Below are 26,906 nucleotides of genomic sequence, written 5' to 3'. Positions count from 1 at the left end.
TTAGTCCTGATTAAGACAAAGGCCTTGACATCCAGGAAACAAAGATTAGAACAATCAGAGGTTTACATCTTTAAAATATAACTGCAAGGGAAATAAAAAGGATTTTATTTTTTGGGCTGGCCCAAAGATTTCCCACAGGCCTGAAGCTGCAATAATACATTTAAAAACAGGCTGACAAGTCCCAGGTAAAGAACAAAAGCATTGATGCACAAGCATCTTGACTCCGCTGGGTCCAAAACTGCAAGTAATTGCCTTTAATTGGCTCTGTTGTTTTTAACCTGTGTTTTGTGTGTGCCAGATGAACAGACATCAAACCAGGGAGAATTTCCCTAAGTTTTGAGCCAGAGCTGAGGTTTGCATAAATTAAAATTGGATTAATTATAATAACTCTAGTACAATAGGGATAGTATATAAGACTAATTAGGGTGGGGCTAATATGAGGGTTCAAGCCACAGCAACTCCTGTACAAAACATGCACCCAGGTCCTTCAAAGGTTTCCCTGGACTTGTATCTCACTTGACTCAAGGGCAATCCAACATCTAAAAGCCTCTGCAGAGCTCTGACTGCATTTTGCTGAGCATCCAGGCTCGCCTCGCACCGACCATATGTCTGTCTCTGTCTGCTAGCAGATTGCACCAAATATTTTCCTTTTCTATCGTGGCTGAGCAAACAAACACCATCTGCGGGGCTCGTCAAGGGAAATCCTGGCCCCTCTGTGCCAACAGGGAGGCAGCAGCGTGTCCGTGGGGCTGAGGCTTCTGCACCCCGACCCTAGGACAGGACCTTCTCCCTGCTCCTCAGCTCTGCCCATCCGCCGAGCTGAGCTCAGACCTGACAGTTTGCATATGTTTTAAGTCAGATTTTATTACAGGAAGGCTAAGCCCTATCAGAGCAGACTGCCTAGCGGTGACCCAGGCTTGTGGGGCTGCCCTGGGGCAGGGGGAGGTGGAAGAGGGTGAGAAGGCTTTTTTTTGCTTGGCTTTGTCTTGGGTGTGTCCATGCTGCCGGGGGCTTTGGGGGTTTTCCAGCCATGCTCAAATCCCTGGCCCAGGACTGATTTTTGGTCCACCTTGACATGCTTAGGATGAGAGATCTGAGAGGGCAGCTGATGGGGGATGGAAATTATTCCTTGTTCTAGCCTTTATTCCTTTGGTAGGTAAATCTCCTGGGGCGCACTGGAGGGTCTGTGCCATCCATCCGTACATTCCAGCACTGGAGCAGGGAAGCATCAGCAGCTGCTGAAGCAAAGGTGTGAAAGTGGTGCCCAGCTAGGCACAGGTTTTTCTCCTGCTTTGCTGTTCTCTGTTACTTGCCTTTCTGCAGGAAACCCCTTTTCTGGTAAAATCAGAAGGGTAGTCTCAATTTTGTAAAACCCTCTGCAGTTTTGACCCATGTGGCCGTTCTCAGAGGTCTCCTGCTGGGTGATGGGCCCAGCGGGTACAGGTGTAAATTACCTGTCACCTCAGCTGCTTTCCCACTCATGCTTCTGCAGCACTGGGCCCAGAGCTCGGGCTCTCACCAAATCTTTTGTACAAGTGCCCTTTGGATTTAGCAATTCGTACGGTGAAAGCAGAACCAATGAACCACAGGCTTCTCTGCCACTGCCTTTAATTAAAAATGCCATGTCTAACACCAGCAGATGTTCCTGCTATAGAGGCTCAACGAATAATTTAATGCCGTGTAATGCAGTGCTGACTGTGCTGCTTAGTCTGAAAATGTAACAGACTTTTTTATTATTATTATTATTATTATTATTTCCTTTTGGGGATCAAATCCCTCAATATTTGAAATCCTGAAACTCACTGGTCTAATGGCCCTAACCTATTACTGCACCAAACAGTCTCAGCAGTGCCGTGTCTTTCAAGTCAGTGCTGCAGCCCATGATACCTCTGCGATCACGGCCAGCTCTCAGGGCCTTGGGTGACAGCAAAATTGGCTCCAGAGGGGCAGCATGAGTAGCAAACTAAACTTGTTAAAGGGTTTCATTCAGACATGTGGGGAAAGAGGGAATTCAAAGCATGGGGCTGTTCCCCTTCCCACTTTTTTCCAGTCTTCTGATGAAGCGGATCCATTCTGTCACTTGCGATGGGTGCTCAGCATGTCCTGGTGGGGTGGTTCCAGGATGTGCTCTGCATTCAGGTGGATGGGAGGAGAGGGACCCCCTCTTTCCAGATGTTTTAGCTCTTTTAATCCCCAGGAAATCAGCTGATTTGTAAGACTCGATGGAAGTACCTCCCTCTGCTCTCGCTCCCTCCTGTTAAATGACGAGTCACGTAATTATTGTATATTTGTTGAAAAACAGCTGGGGAACTTCGCTAAATGAATAAAATATCAGGTACCGGTGTATTTACATAAAAAGGTCTTTACCAGATGGGCAGCACTTTGAAATGAAGCACAAGGTAGACGAGGATGTTTTACCTTCCCCGTCAGCCGCCGAGCCCAGCCCATCCTTCAGCGCGGGTTTTGCTGCGAAGCCCCGCATTGTTTGAAAATCACATTAACAGTTTAGCATGGCGGAGATGATCGTTGCCTCAGCGGGGCACAGAGCTGATTCATGCACGTACCAAACGCCGCTGTCTCACTATATCACACCGCTGCTGAAACCGCTTTACTGGCTTTCTGTCATGCAACAAATTTATTTTAAAGTGTGTGGGCCTTATACTGCCTGGAATGGCTTTAGTTGTACTTTAAATACTGCATAAACCAAATTTAGAGATATATTTCTTGCTTCCCTCTGTTCCCTGCATCATTTTTTTTGCTCCTGACTGTCCAATTGGTAGCAGTAATTCACTGCAGAGGAAGACGTTTCTTAGATTTCCAAGAGTGCCAACTCCTTAACCTTTATGAAATTAAGGAGAATGAATCACTCGTGACTTTTACATCTTTCTCGAACACAAGTATTTGTTAGCTTCAGCCTGCCCAGGGCAATGCTTTGGCTCAGTTTAACTTAGTTGTAAATGTTTGTAAATTCCCACATAATGTCTCAGCACAATGGAGACTGTGCGTGCACACGTGGATTTATTGGGAGAGACACTAAACATATTTCAGCTGGAGGGAAGGAAGATGAGGCACTTATCTGGTTTACTGTCCTATACAGTATATATTGGCATCTCATATTTTGTGAACATAAATGCCAGGTTGACTCAAGAGATCTATGGTTCAAATGTTGTTTGTAACCTGCTCTGAATGCTTCAAATTGCGCTTAAGTTTCATCTCGGCAGCGAGGCCTTTTGCCATCTTTCAGTATCCCCAGTGCTGTGGGAGATGCTGGGAGCTGGGATTTTGGAGCACAGGATGAGCACACAACAGGCAAGTAGGAGAGAGTAGTAGGATGTTAAGGTAGTAGGATGTTAAGGTTGCATCTGGTAACTGTTCATTTTTTAAGGGAAAAATGACTCATTTACCTTATTTTGTGAGTTTATCTGGTTTTGTCAATGTGAGGGAACAGGTTCCTATCCCAGGTCCATCCTCTGCAGCCCAAGGAAAGGAGTGAGGGTGCCCTGTCCAACTGTGTCCTTGCTGTCCTCCCTCTCCTACATCCAGGTGTTTTGGTGCATGCAGATAGGGTGGGAAGAGGCACCATGGAATGTGCCAGTCCCCTACCTTGCAGGGCTTGGGGACAAGTTCCCCTTTGGGCAGAGCAGGCCCAGGGCACATCTGCCTGCCCCTTTCCCTCCTCCAGGATAGTCAGGGAGGGTGCTGTGCTCTGAAGCAGCTCACTGCAGTCAGATCCTGACAGAAACAAATCTGGGAGCAGCTGGCACCTACATGTGTCTCTTCCAGGGTGTGATTTTCCTTTGGGTTTGTTGTACTTCCACACAGAGCCGCTTCCCTCAGCGGCAGAGATCCTGCCGATCCACATGGCCGGGGATGACAGCCTGTTAGCAAGGGGGACACTGCGCCATGTTATTAACGCAGTGGGGGGTTCCCTGAGCACCAGAAAACAACAGGCTATTACAGAGACAGCCACACTTTTCACAGCTGGATCCAAGCGCACTGATGCAGCTCCCGCATTGTTGATGACAACAAACAGCCCTCCTCTCTGTGCCGGGGAAACCAGACGTGTGAGGATGGGGACGCCTGCATCTGTCCCTCTCTGGCTCGGATTCTGCAAGGATGGCGTCACTGCAAGGGACTGGCTGGTTTTTTTGGACCCTCCACGGTTTCCCTTCTCATGGATAAGGATTTGGAGTTATCATGGATGCAGAGAAAGCTGAGACAGTGTTTTCTGAGGTCAAGCAGGTTAGGAGATAGGATGACATTGATAATAAAGGCTGAACACGCCATCATTCAAATCAGTGTGATGGTGCCTCACCCTGTGAAGTGGCAACTTGCCCCAGATGACAAACGTTCTCAGATCAATGGAGCTGAGAAATTTCACAATTCCACATCCCCCGTGGTTGCTCACCTCCTTCCACCTCTGGCTAATATTAGTAACAAACATTTAACCTCCTCTAAATAAAGAAAAAAAAATTGCAATTCAAACAATTCCCAATGTTCAAGAGCCACAGAGGGAACAAAGGCAACAAACCATCAAAGCAGAGGAGTCTGACACCTGAAAACTGGAGAACCTCTTCTTGGAAGACATTAATAGCTTATTAAGAAATACTTTCAGCCCTGATTTAACACTCATTTAACTAGAAGTCCTTCTCTCTAGATAAAGTAAAGCTGGGATGCTGCTCTGACGGCTGTTTTCTATGACTGTCACCAACCAAATTTTGTGGCTCCACACCACCACATCCTTTTATGATGAAGTTCGCTCAAAGAATAACTCGCTCGTTTTAATCATGTTTTCTCTGAGATTTATGGCTTGATGCTTATTCACTGATGGAGCTTCTCCACGTGAAATGTCAGTAAGCCCGTTATAAATCGCTCCTGGCATCCCTGCTATATCTTTTACTTGGCCAGGAGTATTTCTACCTGAAAGTGATAAATTCCTGCTATAACTGCTTTACGTGCTCCAGTAATTACGCTGTAGAGGGATGGCAGGGGCTGCGTGTGTAGAGGTACCGCCTAAAAAACAGAAACCTGTAAAAAGTGGGAGATTGGGCTGAACCCTGAGGTGCTGCAGGACACACAGGCTGAGGGAAAAACTGCTCTGGCCACCTGAAATAACAGTGACTGGTGAGGTATTTCTGTTAGACTGAAGCTGGGGAATGGGCAGAAGAGAGGGAAGAAAATGAAATTTTTAAATTCAGAGCGGAAAGGCATCGGCACAGGGGAAGGTGCCCTGCCTGGTCTGGGTGCCAGGCATGAGGGGTGGACGCCCTCATCCCCACCATGCTGTGTCTACCCATCCATCTGAGGCCTCCTTTGGGTAGGGGATATTTATAGTGTGTTAGATGTCCTATACATACACAAACACTGGAAAGATGTAGGGTATTTGATTGATTTGGGTGCTATTGTGGTATCTAGATGGGCCGAGACCAACGGCATGAGGTTAAACAAGATTCAGTGCCAGGTCCAACACTCTGTCCACAACAACCCCCTGCAGTGATACAGGTTGGGGGAAGTGAGGCTGGAAAGGGGCCCTGAGGCAAAGGATCTGGGAGTGCTGGTCAACAGCAGCCAAATATAAGCCAGTGTATGCCCAGGTGGTCAAGAAAGCCAGTGGCACCTGGCCTGTAGTGTGGCCAGGTGCAGTGACCAGGGGCAAGTGGTTGTCCCCCTGTGCTGGGCACTGCTGAGCCCACCCCTCGAGTGCTATGTCCATTTCTGGGCCCTCAGTTCAGGAAGGACACTGAGGAGCTGGAGCGTGCCCAGAGAATAGCAATGGAGCTGGGGAAGGGTCTGGAGCACATGTCCTGTGAGGAGCAGCTGAAGGAGTTGGGGAGGCTCAGCCTGGAGAAAAGGAGGATCAGGAGGGACCTTCTCACTCTCTGTAATGCCCTGACAGGAGGAGGGAGCCAGGGGGGTTCGGGTTCTGCTCCTGGAAACAAGAGACAGGACAAAGGGAAACGGACTCGAGCTGTTCAGACCGCGGAAGTTCAAGTTGGACATCAGGAAGAATTTCTTCACAGAAAAGGAGATTAAACTTTGGAATGGGATGCCCAGGCAGGTTGGTGGAGTCACCATGCCTGGAGATATTTAAGGAAAGACCGGATGCAGCACTCAGTGCCATGGTCTAGTTGCCGCGGTGGTGCTGGGTCACAGGTTGCACTCAGATAACCCGGGACGTCTTTCCCAAGCTAAGCGACCGTAACTCCACCACCATACCCTGGGGTTCCCCCGCTCCACCCTTCCCCTCCCCTCAGGGCGGCCCCGCCCCGCTCGCGGAGCGCGGGAAGCGCCGGGGGCGGGGAGCGCGAGCTCGGCCCTCGCGCCTGCGCGGTGGGGGCGGGCGGGGAATTCGGAGCGGCGGCGGGAAGGGATGAGATGAGAGCACGGGAACCATGAGGGAGGCGCTGCGCGGCCGCTCGGGCAACCAGCCGGCCCCGGCCGGCCACCCCCGCACTGCCCACCCCACCATGGCATCGTCCGGGCAGCCCTGGTCCCGCACCCGCGCCGCGCTGGGGCGGCTGGAGAGGGCGCTGAGCTGCTCCCGCTGGTAATGGGTGACCCTCTTCCCCTTCTCCCCCTTCCCCCGCGGCTCTTGCCGTGAGGCCGCGCGAGTTAAAAGTGCCATGTTTCTCCCTCCTGTGCCCACAGCGCCGGTGTCCTGCGGCAGCCCGTGTCCCTGGGGCAGTGCGAGCACGTCTTCTGCCTGTAAGTACCGGGGCCCGCCCCGCCGCGCTGTGGCCACGGGGCACGGAGGTGGCACCGGCGGGGCCTCCTGGCCCTTTCGGGGGCTGAGGGGGAGGGGAAGGCGGGAGCTGGCGTCCCCCTGTCGGTCCCGTACCAGAGTGCTGATTTAGGCTTCAGGATGCTGGCCTGGTGTGAAGGGAGCCCTCAGTCTGATGGAGGGCATTGTCCACCTGTAGTGGGATTAGAACTGCAAAACAAGTTCCAGTTCTCATAGTCTCTTAACTCCTTCCTTTTCCTCCCCTCGTAAGAAACAAAAAAAGAGCAGCCTGGAAAGATATTCCCTGTTTCCAAGGGGGTTTTGCTGTGCCGGAGGGGAGTGAGTGCTGCTTGTCCTTGTCCTGGCCTGCTGCTGTGCTAATGACACCGCTCCTTCACATCTGCCGCTGGAGCTCCTCCTCTACTCGTGCCCGTCCAAACGCGTTGGGACAGCAGGATTACCTCTGCTTACAGTTTGTTAAATAATCCGAGTGCTTTTAAAAAACGGAGTTATGTTAGAAACATTCTGGTACAAGACACTTCTGAGGAGGTAGTGGTCACTTGGCCTGTGTTAGGACAACTCACTGTGTTGTCAGTACAGGCAGAGTCCGAAATCTTTGTGCCCCAGAATCTCGTTTGGTGGTGGAACCTTTTGGCTGTGGTCTCTGCTCTTCACAGCATGCAAATGCAGACACGGGGAGTTAAAAGGTCAGTGGTATATCTTGAACAGTTTCTCTGCACAGCAGAGGTGTGAGAAGCCTGATAAAAACCTGCTTGTAAGCCAGTCTAGGTATTAGCTTTGCCTCTTGATACTGTAATCACTATGTGAGTAAAAGCGGAGGAAAACCCTTCCTCCCTCATGGATGTGTACCCACTCCCTATCTTCAGCTGCACCTTATTGGAGCTCACAGCACTGAAGCCCTGAAGGGTGAAGTGCAAGCAAAATATTTTCTTGCTTTTTAAGGAGTAACTGGTTATGGGACAGATGCCCTCAGTGTCTCCTCCCCCATTATGGATGTATTAAAAGATGCACAATGATTTATTTCTCTCCAGATGTGTGCTCTTTCCAAGCTGTGGCCATTAATTGCTTTAGAAGATTCTTGAAGGGGGACTTTTGACAAGGGCATGTAGTGACAGGACAAGGAGTAATGGCTTCAAATTGGCAAAAAGTAAGTTTAGATTAGATATTAGGAAGAAATTCTTCCCTGTGATGTTGGTGAGGTCCTGGCACAGGTTGCCCAGAGGAGCTGTGGCTGCCCCATCCCTGGAAGTGTTCAAGGCCACGGCAGGGGTGTGGAACCAGCTGGTCTTTAAGGTTCCTTGCAACCCAAGCCATTCCCTGATTCTGCTGTCTGGAGGAATTTTTCCTTTTTTGTTTCCTTTATATGACCTGTCTACAGATTACTTGGTAAAATAACCCCCAGAAGCTTGTGCAAGTTATTTATAAACATGATTGTGTGGCTTAATAAATATAATTGTTGTTGGTTGTCTAAGGCCTTGTGGTTTCATTTTGGAGGACCAGAAGACAATGCAGTTTGTATTGGTGAGGCTGGAAAGAATAGCTAAGAGGAGTCTTAAGCACTCATTAGCAGCTATTTCTTGCTCCAGATGAATGAGTTCATTTGCTATTATCTGAGTTAGTGTTATACCTGATATTTTCTCTTTTGTATGCTTGACCTTTTAGCAGCAATTTCATGTGTCCTTCGATGAGTCTTGGATAGCTGCTATTTTTTAAAATAAACCTAGGGAAATTTAGATTAATTTGTTTAAAAGCAAATTATGTAGGGCACTGGTCCACTCTGCAGTATTCTGACATGAACTGATTCTGATCCAGTGCTGAAGACAAACATTTATTAACACACCTGGGAAGGAGTGGGGTGAATGACCAGAGCTGGCTGCTGATAGATGAGGTGAAATATGTGAAACTAATGAACTGCAGTAATCAGGTCACACATAATAGAAGTGGTTTTCCCTCAGTGTGGTTTTATTATGGACAGGGATATTTATTAAGATCAGTTCCTGCAGTTTTGTCTGATTAGCTCTAGCAGGTTAGCCTCAGTCATTACCCACCAACTATAAAGCCCCAACAGCTAGAATTAATTAAGCAGCGTTGTAGTATAAAAGTCACTCTGCATTTCCTTTGCAGTACCTTTTACGGGCATGGGAAACCTGAGGCCAACTTCCCTAGGGGGTGAGGCCGGGTCAGTCCTTCCCTTTGCTCCAGGTGGTTTGTCAGTGTCACCTGGACTAAGTCAGAGCCAGGAACTGTATTTCAGTCTCCTGATCACAGCAGTGTCTCAGCCACGAGGTTCTTTGCCTGCTCAGAGCACAAAACACACCTGGCAGCAGTTTTTCCATACCAAATTTCCTCCCTTGGGATTAGCTGAACACAGGATTCATATGTGGTGTTTGAGGGAGAGATGCTGGTGCAGAGAACAGCTCTGAAAGTACCTTTCTCCTTAAAGGAAGTGGCAGTAGCTATAATTTTGGTATATTTTGGTTAACTAACATGCTACTAGTTTTGGGGTGTATTAATGTTTAGAGTTGAGATGCATGGACTGTGATCTTCCTTTCCCTCATATTACTGCCTTGATATTACTTGCATTCTGTTCTTCACATTTAACATGATCTGCTCACATTTACTTGTATACCTTTGGCTAGAACTGTGTGTGCTACATAGGGGTGAGGTAAGGGAGACTTTGGAAATTATTGCAGTCTCGGATATTTTAAACTATAACCTGTATTTAATAGGATAGATTGTAGATGAGAAGTAACAATGGCCCTTGAGTGTTGCAGTTCAGATGGGAAAGCACAGCGCTTTCTCACTGGCCTAATCAAAAGAATAAAAGATTACAGGCTGATATGGGGAGAGTAGTATTGCTAAGGAGCTACAGATGTTAAATGACCTTTACCAAATGAATGTTCCCCCACCTACCCCACCTTGATCATCTGACATAAATTCTCTGAAAGAGAGAGCAGCGATAGGATACTCTGAACACCTGCAGATCCTCGTGGGACTTCATACAGAAAAGTGTTCAGACAGGTGAAACTTCACAATATCAAGAAAATTTTAAGTGGGGAAAAAAGCAGAAATGATAGTTTACTGTGTGTTGGCTTTCTGGCACTTGTTTAAAAATGTAAGGCTGCAGAATAGCAGTTGTAAAAGGATGTGTGGTTTTAACTGTTTGAGCCTAATTGTTACCTGAAGGCAGACAGCAGTGGACCTTTAGCATTCCTTGAAAATTTGAGTCAGCTTCTGAGTGGGGAAGTCACAAGACACACATTTTCCATGACAGTGTCCTGACAAGGCTCTGGACTTGGCTTGCTTAATTATGTTCAGCTTGTCACTTGCCGAGATAAATGTGTGCTGTCCTGCATTTGTGACTGCCTGGTGGGGTTCACATCAGTGGTCTGTCAGGGCCAAAATAAGAGCTGCTCGCTGAGTGCTTGGCTGTGGGGCGGTTGATAGCGAGTGCAGTTCATAACTTGTGCCGGAAAATGGACTCTTCTTTTGCCTTCCAGGTCCTGCGTGGGTGACTGTGTGGGCTTGGAGTGCCCCGTGTGCCACGTGCCAGCCTGGCTGCAGGATGCCCAGATCAACCGGCAGCTGGACTCCATGATCCAGCTGTGTAGCAAACTGCGGGAGCTGCTGGGCACGGACACCCCCGGTAAGGGTCACCCTGTGCAGCCACAGAGGCCCGGCCACTCCCTCCCACTTCCCAGGCTTTGTGGGGAACGAGCAGAGCAGCCCTGCTTAACATTCCGAAGGGCTGTTCCGAATCACGTTTGGAAAATTTAATTTGAGGAGAACTGTCTGTATGGATTGCTTGTTCTTTGAATCTGTTTTACTTAGAAATCCGCATGAGCGGGTTAGTCCATAATTCATTAGAACCTGTCTTCCAAAATTAGATGCAAGTGGGAGAGCTTGCCAAGTCACCTGGCACAAACCAGGGCCTCCAGCTGTCATATCCTGTGCTCTTGGGTGAGCCCCAGTGTGTAATGTTCTGCACTGTCTGAGGGGGGGCCCTGTGCATGTATTCTCTTGCCTCTTGTGTTTCTGTGCACTGAGGCGTGTGTGCTGTCCTGGTAATTTTCAGTTTAGGGTGTTTTGCACATGGCAAAAATTATGCGTGTTCCTTGCCTAAAAGGGGAAGGAACCAAGTCTTAACTCATTTGTTTTCTGGTCCCTAACAATCTGCTGCAGTGGAGTTTTGTCACTGCTGACTGTGCTGGAAGATTGCAGAGAACATACTCTGGGAATTCATCTCTGTCAGATTTTAGGCTGTTTGTGAAAGGAGTTAAAAATGAAGTGAAATAAGCGTAGGTGAATGTATGTCTCTTTTGCAAGCTCAGAGAGGAGCATTTATGTAATACCAAATTTTAGAAAACATTCATTTAGCTGTCAGATATAGAAAAGGTATTTCTTCCTTCATTGTTACTTCCTAATATGTTTGTCTGAATTAAAGATTTTTTTTAATGTCTAATCCCATCAGCACCTTCATTCATTTATGGAGTAGCTCTTTATTGACATCAAAATGCATTTAAGTGAGGAGGCTGGAAGCCTATGTCCAACTGTAAAGGAATTCATTTTATATAGATATAAAATCCTATGGTGATTAAATCTTCTGGAGCATAGAAAACATAGATGATGGCTTAAAGAGGATTTCAGGGAAATATTTTAAGTGAGGAAGGCTTTTAAAAACACACTTGGAAAGGAATCCCTGAGAGGAGCTATTTGTGATGCTGTAAATAAAGCATTTAAAATACAACATGGTAGTATTGATACTGTTTAGATATTTTGGAGGACTCTTACAGATGGATTAACTCTTAGAAGTGGTATGATGTGTAACTGTACTAGGAATTGAATACATTTAATCCCATAGTTCTTAAACTATAAAGTCTGCATGGTGTGGCTAAACTGCAGAACAAAATGAGGTTCTTTTTATCATCCCTTGTTCTGACTTAAGAGCAGAAATGAAATTGAAGTTTACAAGAGCATTATATTTGCAGCTAAAGTTGGGAACTGATGTGAGAGAGGACTTTCCACCACTTGTAATCTTTGCAGTGTGCTAAGGATTAGTACAGTGGCCTTTTGCATGTTTCATACCACGGTTAAGAGAAAAACCTCCTGAGCTGGCGATAGTTCACGGTCAGGAATGGTTTGGGTACATCAGTAAATGAGCACACCTCTAAGAACAGCCAATCCTGTGCTGTAAAAAAAACCCCATATTACTGGAAATCACAGGATGTTGTAGCTTCAGAGATTTTGAGAGCACATCCTTTGGGATGTGTTGTCCCTCGTCTTGGGCAAATCCGTCACCTCCCATCGATGTGTGCCTTGAACTCAATGTATCCAAAGTGAAATATGTTGGAGTTTGGAGAATCGGGGCCTCTCTTGTTGGGACTTGCTTTTGTGCTCTGACAGCACTGTACTTCTGGCAACAATATTTTCTTCTTTTTTTTTTTCTTTTTTTTTTTTTGTTAGAAGGTCAGAAATTGTACTTTATGTTCCAGTAAAGGAAATAGACTGAAAAATCAATCTTTCAGTTGAGGAAAGGAAGAGAAAGTTGAAACAAAGAATATTTCCATATATTTGTTTTATATCTCTTTTGCGTATTTGCCTTAAATGCCTTGTTTTGAGACAGTTGAGGCTCACATCAAGGCTTCTCTTTGAGATCCTTGCTGACACTGACATTTCTAATGCAAGAGCATCCTGCTACCCTTTTTTTAAGTCTGTGACAGAGCTAGTGAATGCAGCAAGTTGTGTGCCTTTCTTTAGAAAACCCCAGAACTGCTGTGACTGAAAAGGATAGGGTTAAGCTCACATATTGAATGTTTCAAGTACAAAAATCCCCGTACCCTGAGGTTCCACAGTAGATATGAGAGGGATCTCACTTTGTATTCTGTTGGGATAAGAATAGCTTTTGCCAAACAGCATGTGCATTGTAGGAAGCAGCAGCAAGTAATTCAGGAAAGGCTGCACAAAACAGCTAATATTTCCCTTCAGAATTAAAGGGAAACACAACAAATGACACTGCTGGGACAACTGAAGGATGATTGACAAATGACAAGCCTGAAACTGTATAGAAAATGCAAATGAGAGGTAGAAAATTCTAACTATAGGTAGCAAATGCTGAGTCTCAAAATTAAGTCACTTGTTAGAGACGTTATATTCTTAGTCTATGGCAAGGAGAGGAGAGCTGTCTGACCTCACTGCCCTGTGTTGTACCTTTACAAGGGCAGTGGGAAGCTGGGTGGCTGGAAGGCTTCACAGATGGGTGTCTGCACCTCGAAATCTTTGGCTCTGTTCTTGCAGCATCCAGGGCATTGTGAGAACTGGCTCTGGGGGGATGATGGGCTTCCTGGGTGGGTAATTAAAAAGAACTTTTTGGATCATGGACGTAGTGTATATAGTACACCACAGAGGAAGGAGGCTGATTTACAGTGATGATTTTGAAAGTGAATTCCTAAATATTTCAGCAGATTTTTTGTGTGATGTTCTCTAAAATGAAGAGATTGTTGTTGACTTTCAGAAGAATCGTTTGTAGATGATTTTACCTTATTCTGTGTAACATAATGTGTGCTTCACTCTAACACAGTCAAACTAAGCCTTCCTCCCCTGTTCTCAGGCAGAGCTAGACCTTGCAGGTGCTGGTCAAAGCTTCCTAAGCTCATGCTGGTGATGGTGGGCAGTGGGAGAGATCAACTTTTGATCAGCCTCTATAGTATCATGACTTAGTTTCATGTTTGCTGATGTGGAGGGAAAGTTGCTGAACTTCTGTTGTAACAGATTACATTGCATTTCGTGTGTGCTGTGACATTTTTCATAATAGCTAAAGATGAGGTTTTGAATAGTTGGAATTTTTCCCTTTCCCCACCCTGTCTTGAATACTTAGCTTGCAAAATAATCATTCTTCAGTGAAGGCACTAATGTTGCACAGATGGTACCAAAGCTCTTCCCTTTGATTTTTAATAAGGGACTAGTTTGTCAAAGAGATTTCTCAACTTCTGTTCTGAAACCCGTAATAGAGAATAATTTGAAAGGCACACAATGTGCATCATTATATTCCTTTGATGCAGATTAATGATAGCTAAACCACATTTTCTAATTGCTTCTTTTTTTCCCCCCTGCTCTAGCCTGTTATTGCAGTGCAGCAGAACTGGGAGATGGAGCTCTGGCTGCAAGGCACTGCCTATCTCCTCATATTTTTGTCTACTCTCAGCCCTTTTAACACTCAAGAAGTTCAACTCTATTAAATGTCAGCATTAAGAAACTTGTGCTTATTATGTGCAAATAAGTCTAATTTAGAAAGTATTCAGTTAATGCATTGTGTGTATGAATGTTACGTTTTAATAGGTAATGGAGAGTAAATTCACTGCATTTATTATAGACTGATTCTAATACTGTTATTGTGGATGCTCTTTACAGTATTGCAGATGCATAAAATCCAGGATGAGTAAGGCATGCTCTGCTGATTTACCTTGTCTCAATGCATCTCTAAAAAATGTTGGGAGGACACTTATGTATTAAAAAGATAATTAAATCTAAATCATATATAGTAATTTTTTTTCATTCCATTTGAGATGCAAGCTCTGGCTTCCAGCTTGGAGACAGCAAAGAATTCATTGGGATCGATTTTTCTATGAGCAATTTTCTCTGAAGGTAGTTTAACTGAACGCACTTAGCTACTAGATAATACCCTCTTTATATAAATTAACATTTACATATTAAACTATAAGGACTTCCTTTCATCTTCTTAGCACTGTGCCTCTTCTCTCTCTCTCTCTCCCTCTCACAAATCTGGGCCCATCAAAAGATTTAATTTTCAGGAGGGTAGATTGGCCATTTGACCAAATTACTTCTGCTCCCTCTGTTGTCCTCTTTGGAAATGGAGGAAAGGGTAGCAGAGTCAAAGAATTACCATCTTTTGCAGATGCTACTGTTCAGATAAAGTTGGCATTAGCTGTAGAGTATTCCAGAGGATGGGGCTGTTGAAGAATGGCTGGGAGATGCCACACAGCCTGGCAGCAGTGCAGTTTCTCCCCCAGCAGGCTGTGGAGGTGCCCTGCGTGTGCAGGGCTGGCCCTGATGGGCTGGATCTCTCTGACAGCAGCTCTTCTGATCGAGTTCCTCGGGTGCCTCCCTGTTCTAAAACATGCAGTGTACACTTTTACACCTGAAGTAGTTGCATGCAAGGGAAAATAACTCTGGGAAATTGTTTGTCCAGTGTATTGTATTTTCAGCAGGTTTTTAATAACCTGACTAATAAGGCCCTGCTGAGCAGCCAGTAATGAACAGATTGGTTTGGGAAGCCTCATGGTGGATTGTTCACGGGCTTTCTTGTGCCAGAAGTGGTATGTCCAGAGCTTCCAGTGTGAATTCTTCACCATGTTACACTGCTTTAGATCCTGTTTCTGAAGGGCATGCCTTTGATTGAATTTGTCACTTGGACTTTAAAGTCTTGCTGTGCTATACACATCAGAAAGAATTCTAGCCATCACGAAATTGTTGCACAAATTACTTCTGTGAGCTGATTTTATTCTGTCTCTTTACTTGGGGATGACTGATGGTTCTAGCAAGGTAAATATTTTACAAGGAAATCTGCTAGTTGTGTAAACAGTGAAGGCACAACAAGTAAATAGTAACTTGTGTTTTATATTTTGCATCTGTTTGCAATCAAGCTCTTCCTTTTTTTAGATGTTATTGTCAGAACAAGATTGGATACGATCTCAAGGATAGCTAGTTCTGAGATTTCAGTCTCAATTTCAGTCCCTTTCTTGCTGTTTGCACCAACTCCAGCCCTACAGGAAAACCAAATAGCTGCAGTTCTGTGCTTGATGATTGTCTTTAGATACCTAAATGATTGATTAGCTGGCCTCAAGCTGTATTCTTAAAGACTTTTAGTCTGATGGCTTTACATGTTCCTCTGGCTAAACCTAATATGTAACATTTTCATTCAAGGGGTAAGTTGGGCAATTGAAATCAAGACTGAGGAAACATTTAACTTTGAAATATTACTTTAAAAGAAAACTGCAAATGCCTGCTTTGGTGTTCAATTACTAGCAATGCAGTTCTCTTTTAAGTGAAATTTCAAGCATACATTTTTGGGGCTGAGGGATTGGGACTGGTTTGTTTGCAGTCTGTGAGTTTGCCACAGCTTGCTGTGGAAAATGGGCTGTAGTTACTAACACCAAAAATAAGAGAAGGTGTGGAGAAAATAAATTACCCATTGAAAGTTAATGCACCAAGTGAAAGTGATAGGTTGTTGCAGAGAGTGTCTGTCACTTTTAATAACTGAGGCTTTGTATAGTTTATTTTGAGAACGTTTAATCCTCCCCCAATAATCTTGGTCTTAGTTCTGTTTCAAAAAAAATAAAAATAACTTTCCTCGCTAGGCAAAATTCATGTTGGTTTTGTGTTTGATTAGCTGTAAATCACCAAGATTTTTGTGCATTGTAGTCCTTGAGGTTGAGGCAACAGGAAGAATGACTTGTGATTTTCTTTGAAGGACTTGTCCAAGTAGCCTAAAATAACTTGAGTTTCCATGAAGGAATCGGTAAAACACATGTTCTAGTTCTTCTGCACCAAAAAAAGTTGTTGTCTGATTAAATTAGTCCTCAATTGTTATTTGCTGGGAGTAACAGGATATTCCTCTGTCATCTTGGTTATTGATTTGTAATGTGCTGTACAGTGTGATTTATAAAATTGCTCCACTGCATATTTTTATAGAAATGTTTGAGATCATCAAAAATGTTTACCTTCCTTGAAATTATTTACTACCAAGGGGTAAAGGATCAAATGACAGGACACAATTACTTACAGATTTTCTATATATTCGTCTGATTCATCTGCTGTATCTGTGGAATCAGTCAACATTTCTCAGGAATGTTCAACACTCTTCTAACGATATTATTTTTGCTTGCTTAGAGCTATTCTTCTTTTTCATCTTCAGATGAACTGTATTATCTTTTTAGAAAATTGTCTCTGTGCTCTTTTGTGTATGCACATACCATTTCGTTAAACCTATTTCCAAGGAAAACTCAGGCAGGGAACCAACATCTGTCCTTTCCTGAGCTGATCAGAAATCCTCTGTGCACGTGCTGAAGGAATTTCTCTACCAGGATGCTCACTTGCCCAGTGGATCACTGGAGATGCACTAGGATCCCTGAACTCCAGAGTGGCAGGTGACCTTGGCAGGGGTTTTAAAGCATTACCTGTGTTTTCTCAGAAGAAATGAAGGCACTCCTAGATCTTGTTCAGTAACACTTCAGCAGTTATTGCAGTTGTTGTTATGGTCTTTGTTTACTCTGTGATGTTCTGAAGAGCTCTGTAACTCTGTAATTATTTCTCCTCTTCCCTGATGCACTTAGATTCAGCAGAAGATGCATCCACACCAACTGACTCAGACTTGGAAAAAAGCAAGAAGGAACAGATAAAAATGTGGTTCAGCCCAAGAAGTAGGAAGATTCGATGTGTCCTGAACAAGAGTCATCGTGAGACCAAAAGCAGTGACCCTGGCGGGGACACGTCTTCAGTTTACGATTTCTTTCCTTCCCCTCCTCACGAAAAGCCCCCTAAGCGGACAAAAAAACCAACCCAGAGGCAGATTAAGAGGATGAAGAAGAAACATCTGGCAGACATTAACAAAGTGTGGAGCTTAGAGAAGCCTGGGCAGAAGGGAGTTGAGGAGAAGACTCCCAAGTTAAAATGTGTGACCATCTGCAGTCAACCAGTGATCCTGTGCACTCCAGAACTGGAGAGCCCTGAAGAGACACCTCGGCAGGAGGCTGTGAAGGAAGAGGACTCCAGCAAAGATACAGGAAATGTGGAAGTGCCACCACAGGTCGAATCCTCAGAGAACAAAGATAACAGTGAGGTTGTGTGCCCTGTACAAGAGAGCAAAGAAAACCGTTGTGCTCCAGAGATGTCCCTGTCAACAGAAAATGAAACTACACTGTTAAAACGTGGGAGGGAACAACCTGGGCTTCAGGGCACTCCTCAACCTAAAAGACTGAGGAGATCTGAGAGGGGCAGTGCTGGGAAGGCAGGCAGGCAGGCAGATTGCTTGGAGGAGTTACCTCAGGGCTCCCCCATCTCCCCAGTGACTGAACACCAGACACCAGTTCAGATTTCTTCCTCTGCATCAAAACTCACTGGCACTGTAAGGAAGACAAGAAGCTCTGCAGTCCTTCAAGCAACAGATAATCCTTTGCTTTCAAAACCTCCCTCTACCCCATCTACTCCTAAGACTTGCAGTCAAGTATCAGTACCATTCAGTCCTGTGTTGAAATCCCCTGGTGGCAACACAATCTCCAGAAGAAATTATAAAGGAGAGACTTTGCTCCATATTGCTTCCATCAAGGTAGGCCCATCATCTTAACTTCTCACAGACGTTTAAAATGACAGTGTTGTTTTAAAAATATTCTGTAAATCAGTTACTTCAGAACATCCTGTGTCTGTGGGGAGGGAAATCTCATTTTGTGATCTTTATCTTCTAGGTTTACTGGGAAGTTTCCAACCTGATTCTCTGATTTTATAAAGAAATGACTATTGGAATGATCAAAGATGGTTATACTGGGAAACTCAGTGCACTACAGTGTCAGTTATACCCGTGAGTTCTAGGAAGTGATAAGCATTTAGATGTGTGCCAGAAAGCTGTCTCTGATTTGTCATAAGGAGCTTAGTAAGTGTTTCAGACCTCGCTGAGTGATCTTGATCAGTTTAACTTGAGCAGGACAAGATCTGAATTACCTGCAGAAAGATAACTCTATGAAACCTTAATTGGAGTTAATTCCATAATCTCTAAGGTCTGCCACCTGCTGCAAGTGTTGGCTCAAGAGGAATGAGGTGCTGCACCCCTGTGATTCCCATGCTGAGCCCTGTGCTCTGAAGGGAGGGGACAGAGTTGGGATGTTCTCAGTAGGCTTCAGTTTTATGTAGGATCAGTGTTATTCTTGGAATGACAGCTGTCACTCATCTTGCTGTTATTATCTTAGCCAGTTCCTGCTGTGGTAGAACTCCAAGGCTTTGCTCTTTACAAGGGCTGTCCTTGCCCATTGCTTTGTAGAAGCTGCAGGGAGGGTAAAACTGGTCCCACTCACCAGCTGCACTCGTGGCAGCTCCCTTTTGAGAGGTTGTTTCAAGGAGTTTGTAGTCTGGCAGTTTAAATGTGCTTTGTGCTAAATCATAATGCACAAATACTGTGTGGTTAATAAACTGCCTCTGCTGGAAGAATTGATTCCTCTGTAAGCATCCTGACATTTATACAGCACTTCTGTGTGGTGAGACAGGCTGTTCTTGAGCAATAACTGTGCCCTCTTTCAAAGGCATTCTAATAAGCCACTCCTGCTGCACGAGACCTTTTTAAACAGAAGTGGCAGCTGAGTTTGAGTTCAAATCTCGCACTTGATGCCGTTAATATGGAGTTAGGGAGAAGAAAATGAAACGTTGTCCTCTCAGGACTCAAGAGCTTCGAAGGATAGATCTCTTGTTACCTCTCCTCGTAAGTCCTGTATATTCCTCTTTATTAAAACGCTGTTTACAAATTACCCTTCCATGATTTACTGGGAATTTGTAATGAATACTGTCATGACTGGCTGGCTCCAAAAAAAAATTGATGTACCTTGACAAGTTTTTGCACAGGTGTGATTTCCAGCAAATTCCACTTCTTTGGAACACAAGTATTTCATCTAAGAAAACAGCCCCTCTGCAGCTCCTTCTGAGACTTGGAGCACTGGCATATTGGGGATATTGCCAATGAGGTGGTGTTTCATTGCAAAGCATTTTGAGGATAAATGAGTAGAAATGAAACAGTTCATGCTGTAGACAAAGAGCATAAGCGTGTTTTGATTATCCAGGTTCAGTGGTGTCGCTGGCACTGCTGGTTGGCTTTGGCACAGCCCTCTGAGAAAGGACAGGCTGCCTCAGGGGGGCTGGAAGGCTCATCTCCAGCTGGACTGTGGGCAGTGGGGTGGGCTTTTCTCAGTCCTCAGTGTGAATTCCTTTCAGTGTTGCCTTTTAATGCTTATAATTATTGAGCTAAAATGGGAAATGCCTTCTGTTCCTCATTAGTTCTGCTGTGGTTTTTTATCCATCAGTTCCATATTCATTGAGGTGCTCATTAGCAAAGGCTTGTTTAGCTAGGTGGGGCGTCAGGGTGATCCCAAAGTTACTGCTATCTTTTAAATGGAACTAAAATAAGGCCAGGATCTTTTGGTTACAGTCACAGTTTCCTTGCACGAATCTTTGTTTCCAGTTTCTAAACTTCCAGTGCAAGTCTGAGAAAGATGTTCTGCTGTCTCAGTTCAGTCTGTAAAGGAGGTTATACAGGTGACCTCCTTTCTTTTGTAGTGTTTTTTGTTCTTGTTATGTAGCTTAATCATGGTATTATTATGGCATTCCAAAGAAGCTGCTGCATCCTCTGGTAGGCAGGAAATGTAGGCACAGTCCGTGTCAGAGTAGATGAAGTTCCTGGAGCCAACATGATGTGGAGACTTGGTCTGTCTAAAGAAGGATTGTCTATGGGGTCTTTGTGAAGCAGTGATCAAGAAATAGCAGGGGTTGATTGCCATGAATGAATGCCAGTGCAAGGAAACACGGTTTGTTGGTTTTTCTGCATGCAAGTATCTTTCATCACCTGTATGTTTCTAGATCGCTCTTCCAACTTGTATAACCCTGCTATGGGACTGATAAGTGTTTCCTCAGAGAAACTGGTCTTGAAAACACCAGGCTTTATATTGTATGTATATCCTCATTGTGGGGTTTAGTTTGGGGTTGAGGTTTTTTGTTTGTTTTCTTTTCCAAAATCCAATGCAATTTTCATTTTCCATTGTCTAAAATGTCTTTTTTTTTCCTGTTTCTGAAGGAGTATTTCTCTTTCAGTTTTGTTTTATAGGCAGTTTTTTTTCTTGTTCTTTCCACAGCCAGTAATGTTTTTCCATGTGTATAATGGGCAACAGACTTGTAGCTGCCACCCTCCCTGCAAAGTGAAATAAAGTCTAATTCTCTGGGACTTCATTAATTATAAAAATGAATCTGTATAATTTTCACTAGCTGTTAGGGTCTAATATCCAGAATTTAATTAAAGCTAATTGAATTCTCCCTTTTTTTTATTTAAAAATCTCTTATTTAAAAGAGATCATAAACAACATTATCACGCATGAAGAGTAAATGTTGTGCTGTTTCAAATGACTCTGAGGGATTGTCCCCATTTACTTCTACTAGTTACTACATTACTGAAATCAAAATGGCTCTCAAGGAAGGTTCTGGTGTGGGTGAACTTAATGCTGAGCTAAACTAATAAATGAAAATAGGAGTGACTCTTCCTGCAGCAAACAGCAGTCACGTTTATCTTCCTAGTCATTAAAGGTAAAAATTCCAATTAGTTAAAATACAAAATGTGACCTTTTCAACTCAGAATGTTCTAAACTAGTGGGAGATTGCCCAATCAACAGCCCTTCCGCAGGGGAGTTTTCTTACAGTAGGTAAGGACCAGCCCTTACCTGGCAATTAAAACACGTGTGGGGAGAGAAAAACCCACCATTTCTCGGTATTTCCCAGTATTTCAGCTGCTGGCTGTGCCTATGTTTCTGCTGCGTTGCCAAGGGAGATGATGGGGCAGTCCACAGTGGAATTGTGCCACTATGGATTCTGGGAAGAGGGGGATAGTGAACTGCAGGAGGGTTGCCGAGGACCGATAGCAACAGCTGCACTGCTTCCAGAATGGGAAGCAGCTGGGAGAAGGCTTGTTATCCTTCAAGTTAGAAGGAATCAGAGAGTTGTCCCTGCTCTGAGGAAAGAAGAAACGGTATCTGTGCAGAGCACCTGCTTAGTTTGATGAGGGAGAGGTGGTGTACTGGGACCAGTTTTGGTTACCTCCTGTTCCAGGGGCCCTTTAGTTCTGACAGCTGACCAGGAGGGCCTTCAGAAAGGCTTCACCTGTGGCTGGCCTGGTGTTCTGGGCTCTTGGTGGTCATTCCATCAGGAGATAATCCCTTCCCAGCCTGTGAGACTGCTCTGCCTTTTTGTTGCTGTGTTACCACTTAACAACACATTAGAACAGAGGGTGAAAGAAGATTCTGTGGTTTTGTGTCATGACCAACATCAGAATACCTTGTAAATGTTGTTTGCAGGTCTCTGACCTGGTCAGCTGAGCAGGGCCCTTGGTGCCAGATAGGTGTGTGTGCCATGGCTGAGTGTTGGGTCACAGAGCATCTCCCCTCCCAGAGAAGTGAGGCCAAGGCAAATATGAAATAGAATTGTGGTTTCAAATGCAGAAGTTAAGAATGTGAAAACTGGCCATGAGTCAAAGCAATCCATCTTCCCAAGTGCTGATTTGAAAGCTTGGAAACAAATTACCATTTCTTTTTCAATAATGCTCGGTTGTTACTCCTGTTTCTGAGGCAGGTTGAACTTCTTGCATGCATTCTCTTTAAAGGTTAAGCACAGCTACTTGTATGTTTGTTATTAATCAATGGTCTGCTGGATAAGGGATTGATTTGGAGAAATTTGAGGGGAAAAATTTGCTGGTTGCTGGAAAGAGTTGGTTGGAGCATTTGCAATTCCTATAAGCACTCTGTAATTCATATTTGTCCTCTTTGACTATTTATGAATTGTAAATAATCTAGTTCCCCCTCAACTTAAACAAACAAATGCCTTTGGGTTTGAAAGGGGTTTTTTCCTGTTCATTTGTTTGACCTGAAGTTTGAAGTTGCTTGGTTACATTTGGAAGTAAAGGGAGAAGTTGTTTGGTAGAAGTATTACAAGTTTTTAGCTTCATCTTCATGTACTGTCCTAATTTTCTGGATCTTTTGAACTGGTAGAATGTTTTCATTAACTTAATGATTTAAACATGACTTCTGAGTGGAAAATATCTGTGGTTAATGGAAATTGTAAAGGGTACAGTGGAGGAAAAAAACCCTGTAAAATAGGACAGAAAGGACACTTGCAGTTCTCAGCCATATGTCTGTGTTAAAATCAGGACACAACTGACTTGGGAGAAAAAGAAAAAAAAACCCAACCAATAACCTCGTGTGAGCCAAGGACAGACGTCTTTCTGGGCTTATGCCATCTGTGGCTGCAGGAACTAAATTCTCCTTGGGAGGAAGTGTTAGTAAAGCTGTGCTAATACCCTTCTCTGCAAGCTACTGCCGGCTCCAGGTCTGCCAACAGATGGCCCCAGTGCCTTTCCTGCTCGTGTGGTTTTCCAGCTCCGGTAAACTCTATCAGGGAGGAAGAGCAAACCCGTGGCTTTATTGTGTTGTCACTACACATGAGCTTTGTTATGAGCTTGAAATGTCCTTCGCTTTGTTTTTTCCAAAGGGACAGTTCTGCATTCTGCAGTAGTTCTCTGGCTCTTCAGGAGCTGGATGTAATCCTTCATTGATAATGAGATTCCAAAATAAACACTTCCCAGTGAATTGGTAACATTAGCATTTTTCTGCCTGCTGTCTGTCGTGTTCTCTCTTTCCGAACAAGGAGTGTTTCCATTTACCTTTCCCCTCTACTGTGCCACAGATTGCACAGACACACTGCCAGGGTCCCTCCTCACATCATCTGCTTGTGGTTCCCTGCTGGGGACTCGGGATTTCCTGTTGGCATTGCTGGAAGAAGTAAACCGGAGGAACTAAATGGACTTAGTTGATCCCAGTAATAGTCAAAGTGCAGCTTCATGCAACATGTTGGAATTGGCAATTCCATACTGATAGCTGTGGTCTCCTCTGCTTTCTTGTGGAGGAAAGACATACAGGACAGACATATTTGAGGCTGGGACTTGCACCTACCCGGTCCTTACTCTTTGTTGTTTAGAGTTTAGCAAAGCATTTATTGACTTTTAAGTGTTAGTGATTGCATCAACTCTGATAGAAGTGGTCAGTGTTAAAAAAAAACCAAGCAACAAAACACCTCTTGCCTTCCCTACCACCAAAAAAATTCCAAGCCAAAAAACTCCCCAAAACAACCTCCAAAACAACTGAACAGACCAATGTTAAAAAAAAAAAAGTCACATTTTTCTTTCTCCTTGGATGTTGTCAACACTGGTGTCCACCCCAGCAGCACTTCCTTTGATAAAACTGCAGCGCTGTCTCACAAATCAACCTTCAGAACTGATGTGAGAAGCTGTGGTACTGCCTGATGCCCACACAGATTATTAGCTGTGCTTCCTGCTTGAAAGGAGTACTCCTGAAATGTCAAACCCTTGCTGTACATGTTTGCAAACTGAACTTTAAATGATAAGCTCAGATCTCGCTCATTATAGATAATTGTAGCTTCTCTCTGTTGGAGAAGATCTTAATGCTGAGCAGTGTCTGGGCTGCCTCTGAGTAGCTCCTGAGATTTGATGCCTGTCTCTTCCCTTGCGACCATAAGGAATATGCTGCTCCTAGAATTCTTTAATTACTTTGAAAGGTAACATTTTGCTGGGACATCTAGGTTGGGAATAGAATGCATGAAATTGATCTCTGATGTGTTAATTTGCTTGATGGTTGTAAAAGCAGAGATTTTCAGCATTTTTTGGGTGAATTTTGAGTTTACAGTCGTCGCCTGCTGGATTTATTTCTGCTGTTTATTTCTAACCTGTCCTCATATTTTCTTTAACTAAAGAGGAAAGATTAAGGCTATTTTGTTTTTTTCAAAGTGTTCCTTGGTAAGAAAAAAAAATGGATTAAGTTTATTTTTATTGTATTTAAAGCTTAATTTAATAGTCTCTCAGCTTTTCTTTCTAAGGCATGCTGTGAGTAACACAGGAATTCATTGACTTTCCACTGCCATTGTCTCCTTGGGTTACTTTTTCTACCTGCTTTTAAGATGACCTGCACTGAAGAGATTTCTGTGCCTCAGCTTCCACAGGAGCCTTCTCCTTACTTTTTTATAACTGCATTTGGGTGTGCTCCAAACTTACTACCAACTTTCTCTCTTGTACTTTGCTTTTCAGAGTGTCAAAACCTCTGATTCACAAGTTCTGCTCTTTTGCTTCCCTTGCCTTGTCTCTGCTTGACCTCTCTCCATAATCCACCCTTTTCTATGTACATCTCCTGGCTTATAGTAAAGACTGAATACAGCTTCTTCCAAAAAGCAAATTTAAACTGTTTTGGTACAATAACTGTCAGAGAAAGTATTGATGAGATTCAGCATGGGTAGTAATTGCAGTGTTAAATAAAACTCTTTTCCTTTTGACTTGTGGAAAAACAATTCCTATAAGCTTACCAGGTTTATTAGTTTATTTCACCTATGCTTTCAGCCAGTTATTTAGATTAGCTTGAAAAAAAATCCAGTCTGAAGGATAAGGAAATGCTCAATAAATGTCCCTGTCTTTAATCCTTGCAGTTGACTCTAGTGGGCAGATTGCAATCAGCACAAACTTTTCCCTTTATTTGGAGTTAAATCTGTTCTATGCACTGTTCTTATCTAGGAATATATAAAATATGTTGGTGCTTCTAAATGAACAGTAATGTAAACTGTGATCTCCAAACCAGTTGAGCTTTTGTTGCCCTGACAATATCTCCGTGGAAGGCTCATATCATTGCATTCCTATTGCAACTCCATTTAGAGTTGGGCATCTCCTAAATTTCTGTTGCCTTTGTGGATCTTCTTCATTAGTTTTTCCCAACTATGTTTTTTTTCCCTGTGTAGGGTGACATAGCAGCTGTGGAGCAGCTGCTGACAAATGGGGCAGACCCCAATGTCAAGGATAATGCTGGCTGGACACCACTGGTGAGTGCTGAAGTCCTTTTCTTCTGACATCTGTCTTCTAATCAGATTTCATTTTATCCCTCCTTTCCTTGCCCATATTTTAGTTCCCTTTACGCAAAGAACTATGCAGAGGGAAGAAGTGTTGATAAACGAGGTTAAAAGAATTCATTAGCAACTACTGACCTGCTCAAATCAGGCTCTGCTCTGCTGGGGTGTAGGGCAGGCCTTGAGATCGATCAGCCTGCAATTCTGCCAGTGCAGAAAATACCACCACAATAGCTAGAAAATGATCAATTGCAAACAATGTTTATATTTTATGGGTTCTTAATGTCCTCAGTGTTTTGGAAACGTGTCAAGTAGTGGAATGAAAAAATTGCTCACTCGAACTACAGAAAATAAACAAAAGGTTCTTTTCAACCATGACTTCTTCCTCTCTTGAAGAACACTCCTGACAGTCTCTAATCTGGAAGGCTTTTGTTCCCTACAGTCTAATTTGCACACAACTGGCCTTTGTTCAGCTCCCCTCAGTGCTTTTTGTCAGCGCTGGCTTCCCAGGTTAGTTTCTGTCAGGAATGTCACGTGCTATCCTGGCATATCGTCTCCCCCGACCCTCTCCCGAGTGTTTGAAGGTGAATGAACTGTGTGGCAGAAGTCCTTGCTCTGAGCCCTGTGTCACCTGTCTGCTCTCCTGGTTGTGCCCCCAGCATGAGGCGTGTAACCACGGGCACGGGGCTGTGGTGGAGCTGCTGCTGCGGCACCGGGCACTGGTGAACACCACCGGCTACCAGAACGACTCCCCGCTCCACGACGCTGCCAGGAACGGCCACGTGGCCATCGTGGAGCTGCTGCTCTCCCACGGCGCCTCCCGGGACGCAGTGTAAGTACACGGGAAACGGGAACGTCGTGGGAACCGTGGCAGCAGCCACAGCCACAACTTGCAGAGCGTGCCTTCAGTAAACGGGAAGCAAAGCCAGTAATGAATGTGATTTGTTTGAAGTGAGGGGGTGGGTGTTAAATGTACTCTCTGCTGCGCTTGAATCCTCCTTTTCCAGGCAGGCGTTTCCTTTACACTTTCCTTTGTCCTAAGCTTTTCTGAGGACTCCTGAGTCACGGAGAGCTGGAGTACTGGAGACTGTACTAGGAAAGCAACAACATATGCTTACCCTAATCTTACACTTTCCTGTTGGCATCTTGTTATAGCAACTGTCAGCTCAAAGATGCTGAGCTAGATAAATTTTGAACTGCTACAGCTGTTTTTTGTCTCTCTACTTTTACTACACCACTTGCTAGCAGAAGGCATTTTGGTCCAGTCTCTCCTGTTTTCACAAATGACACAGACACAGGCTGAGATATGGGAAGCACTAATCCTTAGCTTAGAGTTTTTTTCAGTTGACTCTTCTTTACAGTTACACCTCCTGAAGATTTTGGTACTTGTGTATAGGAGGTGTTAAAGAATCTTTTAGTCCATGAATAACCCTGCAGCCTGTTAGTATTTCAG

The 26,906-nt window shown here is 44.3% G+C and overlaps 1 protein-coding gene across 1 annotated transcript in view; it reads left to right on the top strand.

Annotated features, from left to right (window-relative positions):
• The first annotated feature begins 6,366 nt into the window (after window positions 1–6,366).
• BARD1 (BRCA1 associated RING domain 1) overlaps window positions 6,367–26,906 on the top strand; it is a 40,715-nt gene continuing 20,175 nt past the window's right edge. The window contains exons 1-6 of the mRNA XM_050340351.1: window positions 6,367–6,547; window positions 6,649–6,705; window positions 10,243–10,388; window positions 17,092–18,083; window positions 25,349–25,429; window positions 26,113–26,285. Of these exons, the coding sequence (XP_050196308.1) occupies window positions 6,393–6,547; window positions 6,649–6,705; window positions 10,243–10,388; window positions 17,092–18,083; window positions 25,349–25,429; window positions 26,113–26,285 (1,604 nt within the window). The 5' untranslated portion in view covers window positions 6,367–6,392. The remainder of the gene's footprint in view (window positions 6,548–6,648; window positions 6,706–10,242; window positions 10,389–17,091; window positions 18,084–25,348; window positions 25,430–26,112; window positions 26,286–26,906) is intronic.

Source organism: Myiozetetes cayanensis, unplaced genomic scaffold (assembly GCF_022539395.1).
Source record: "Myiozetetes cayanensis isolate MyiCay16 unplaced genomic scaffold, myiCay2020 scf9, whole genome shotgun sequence".
In the NCBI taxonomy this organism is placed as follows: domain Eukaryota; kingdom Metazoa; phylum Chordata; class Aves; order Passeriformes; family Tyrannidae; genus Myiozetetes; species Myiozetetes cayanensis.
Note: the sequence above shows the minus strand (reverse complement) of the source record. Positions and strands in the feature narration are given on the sequence as shown.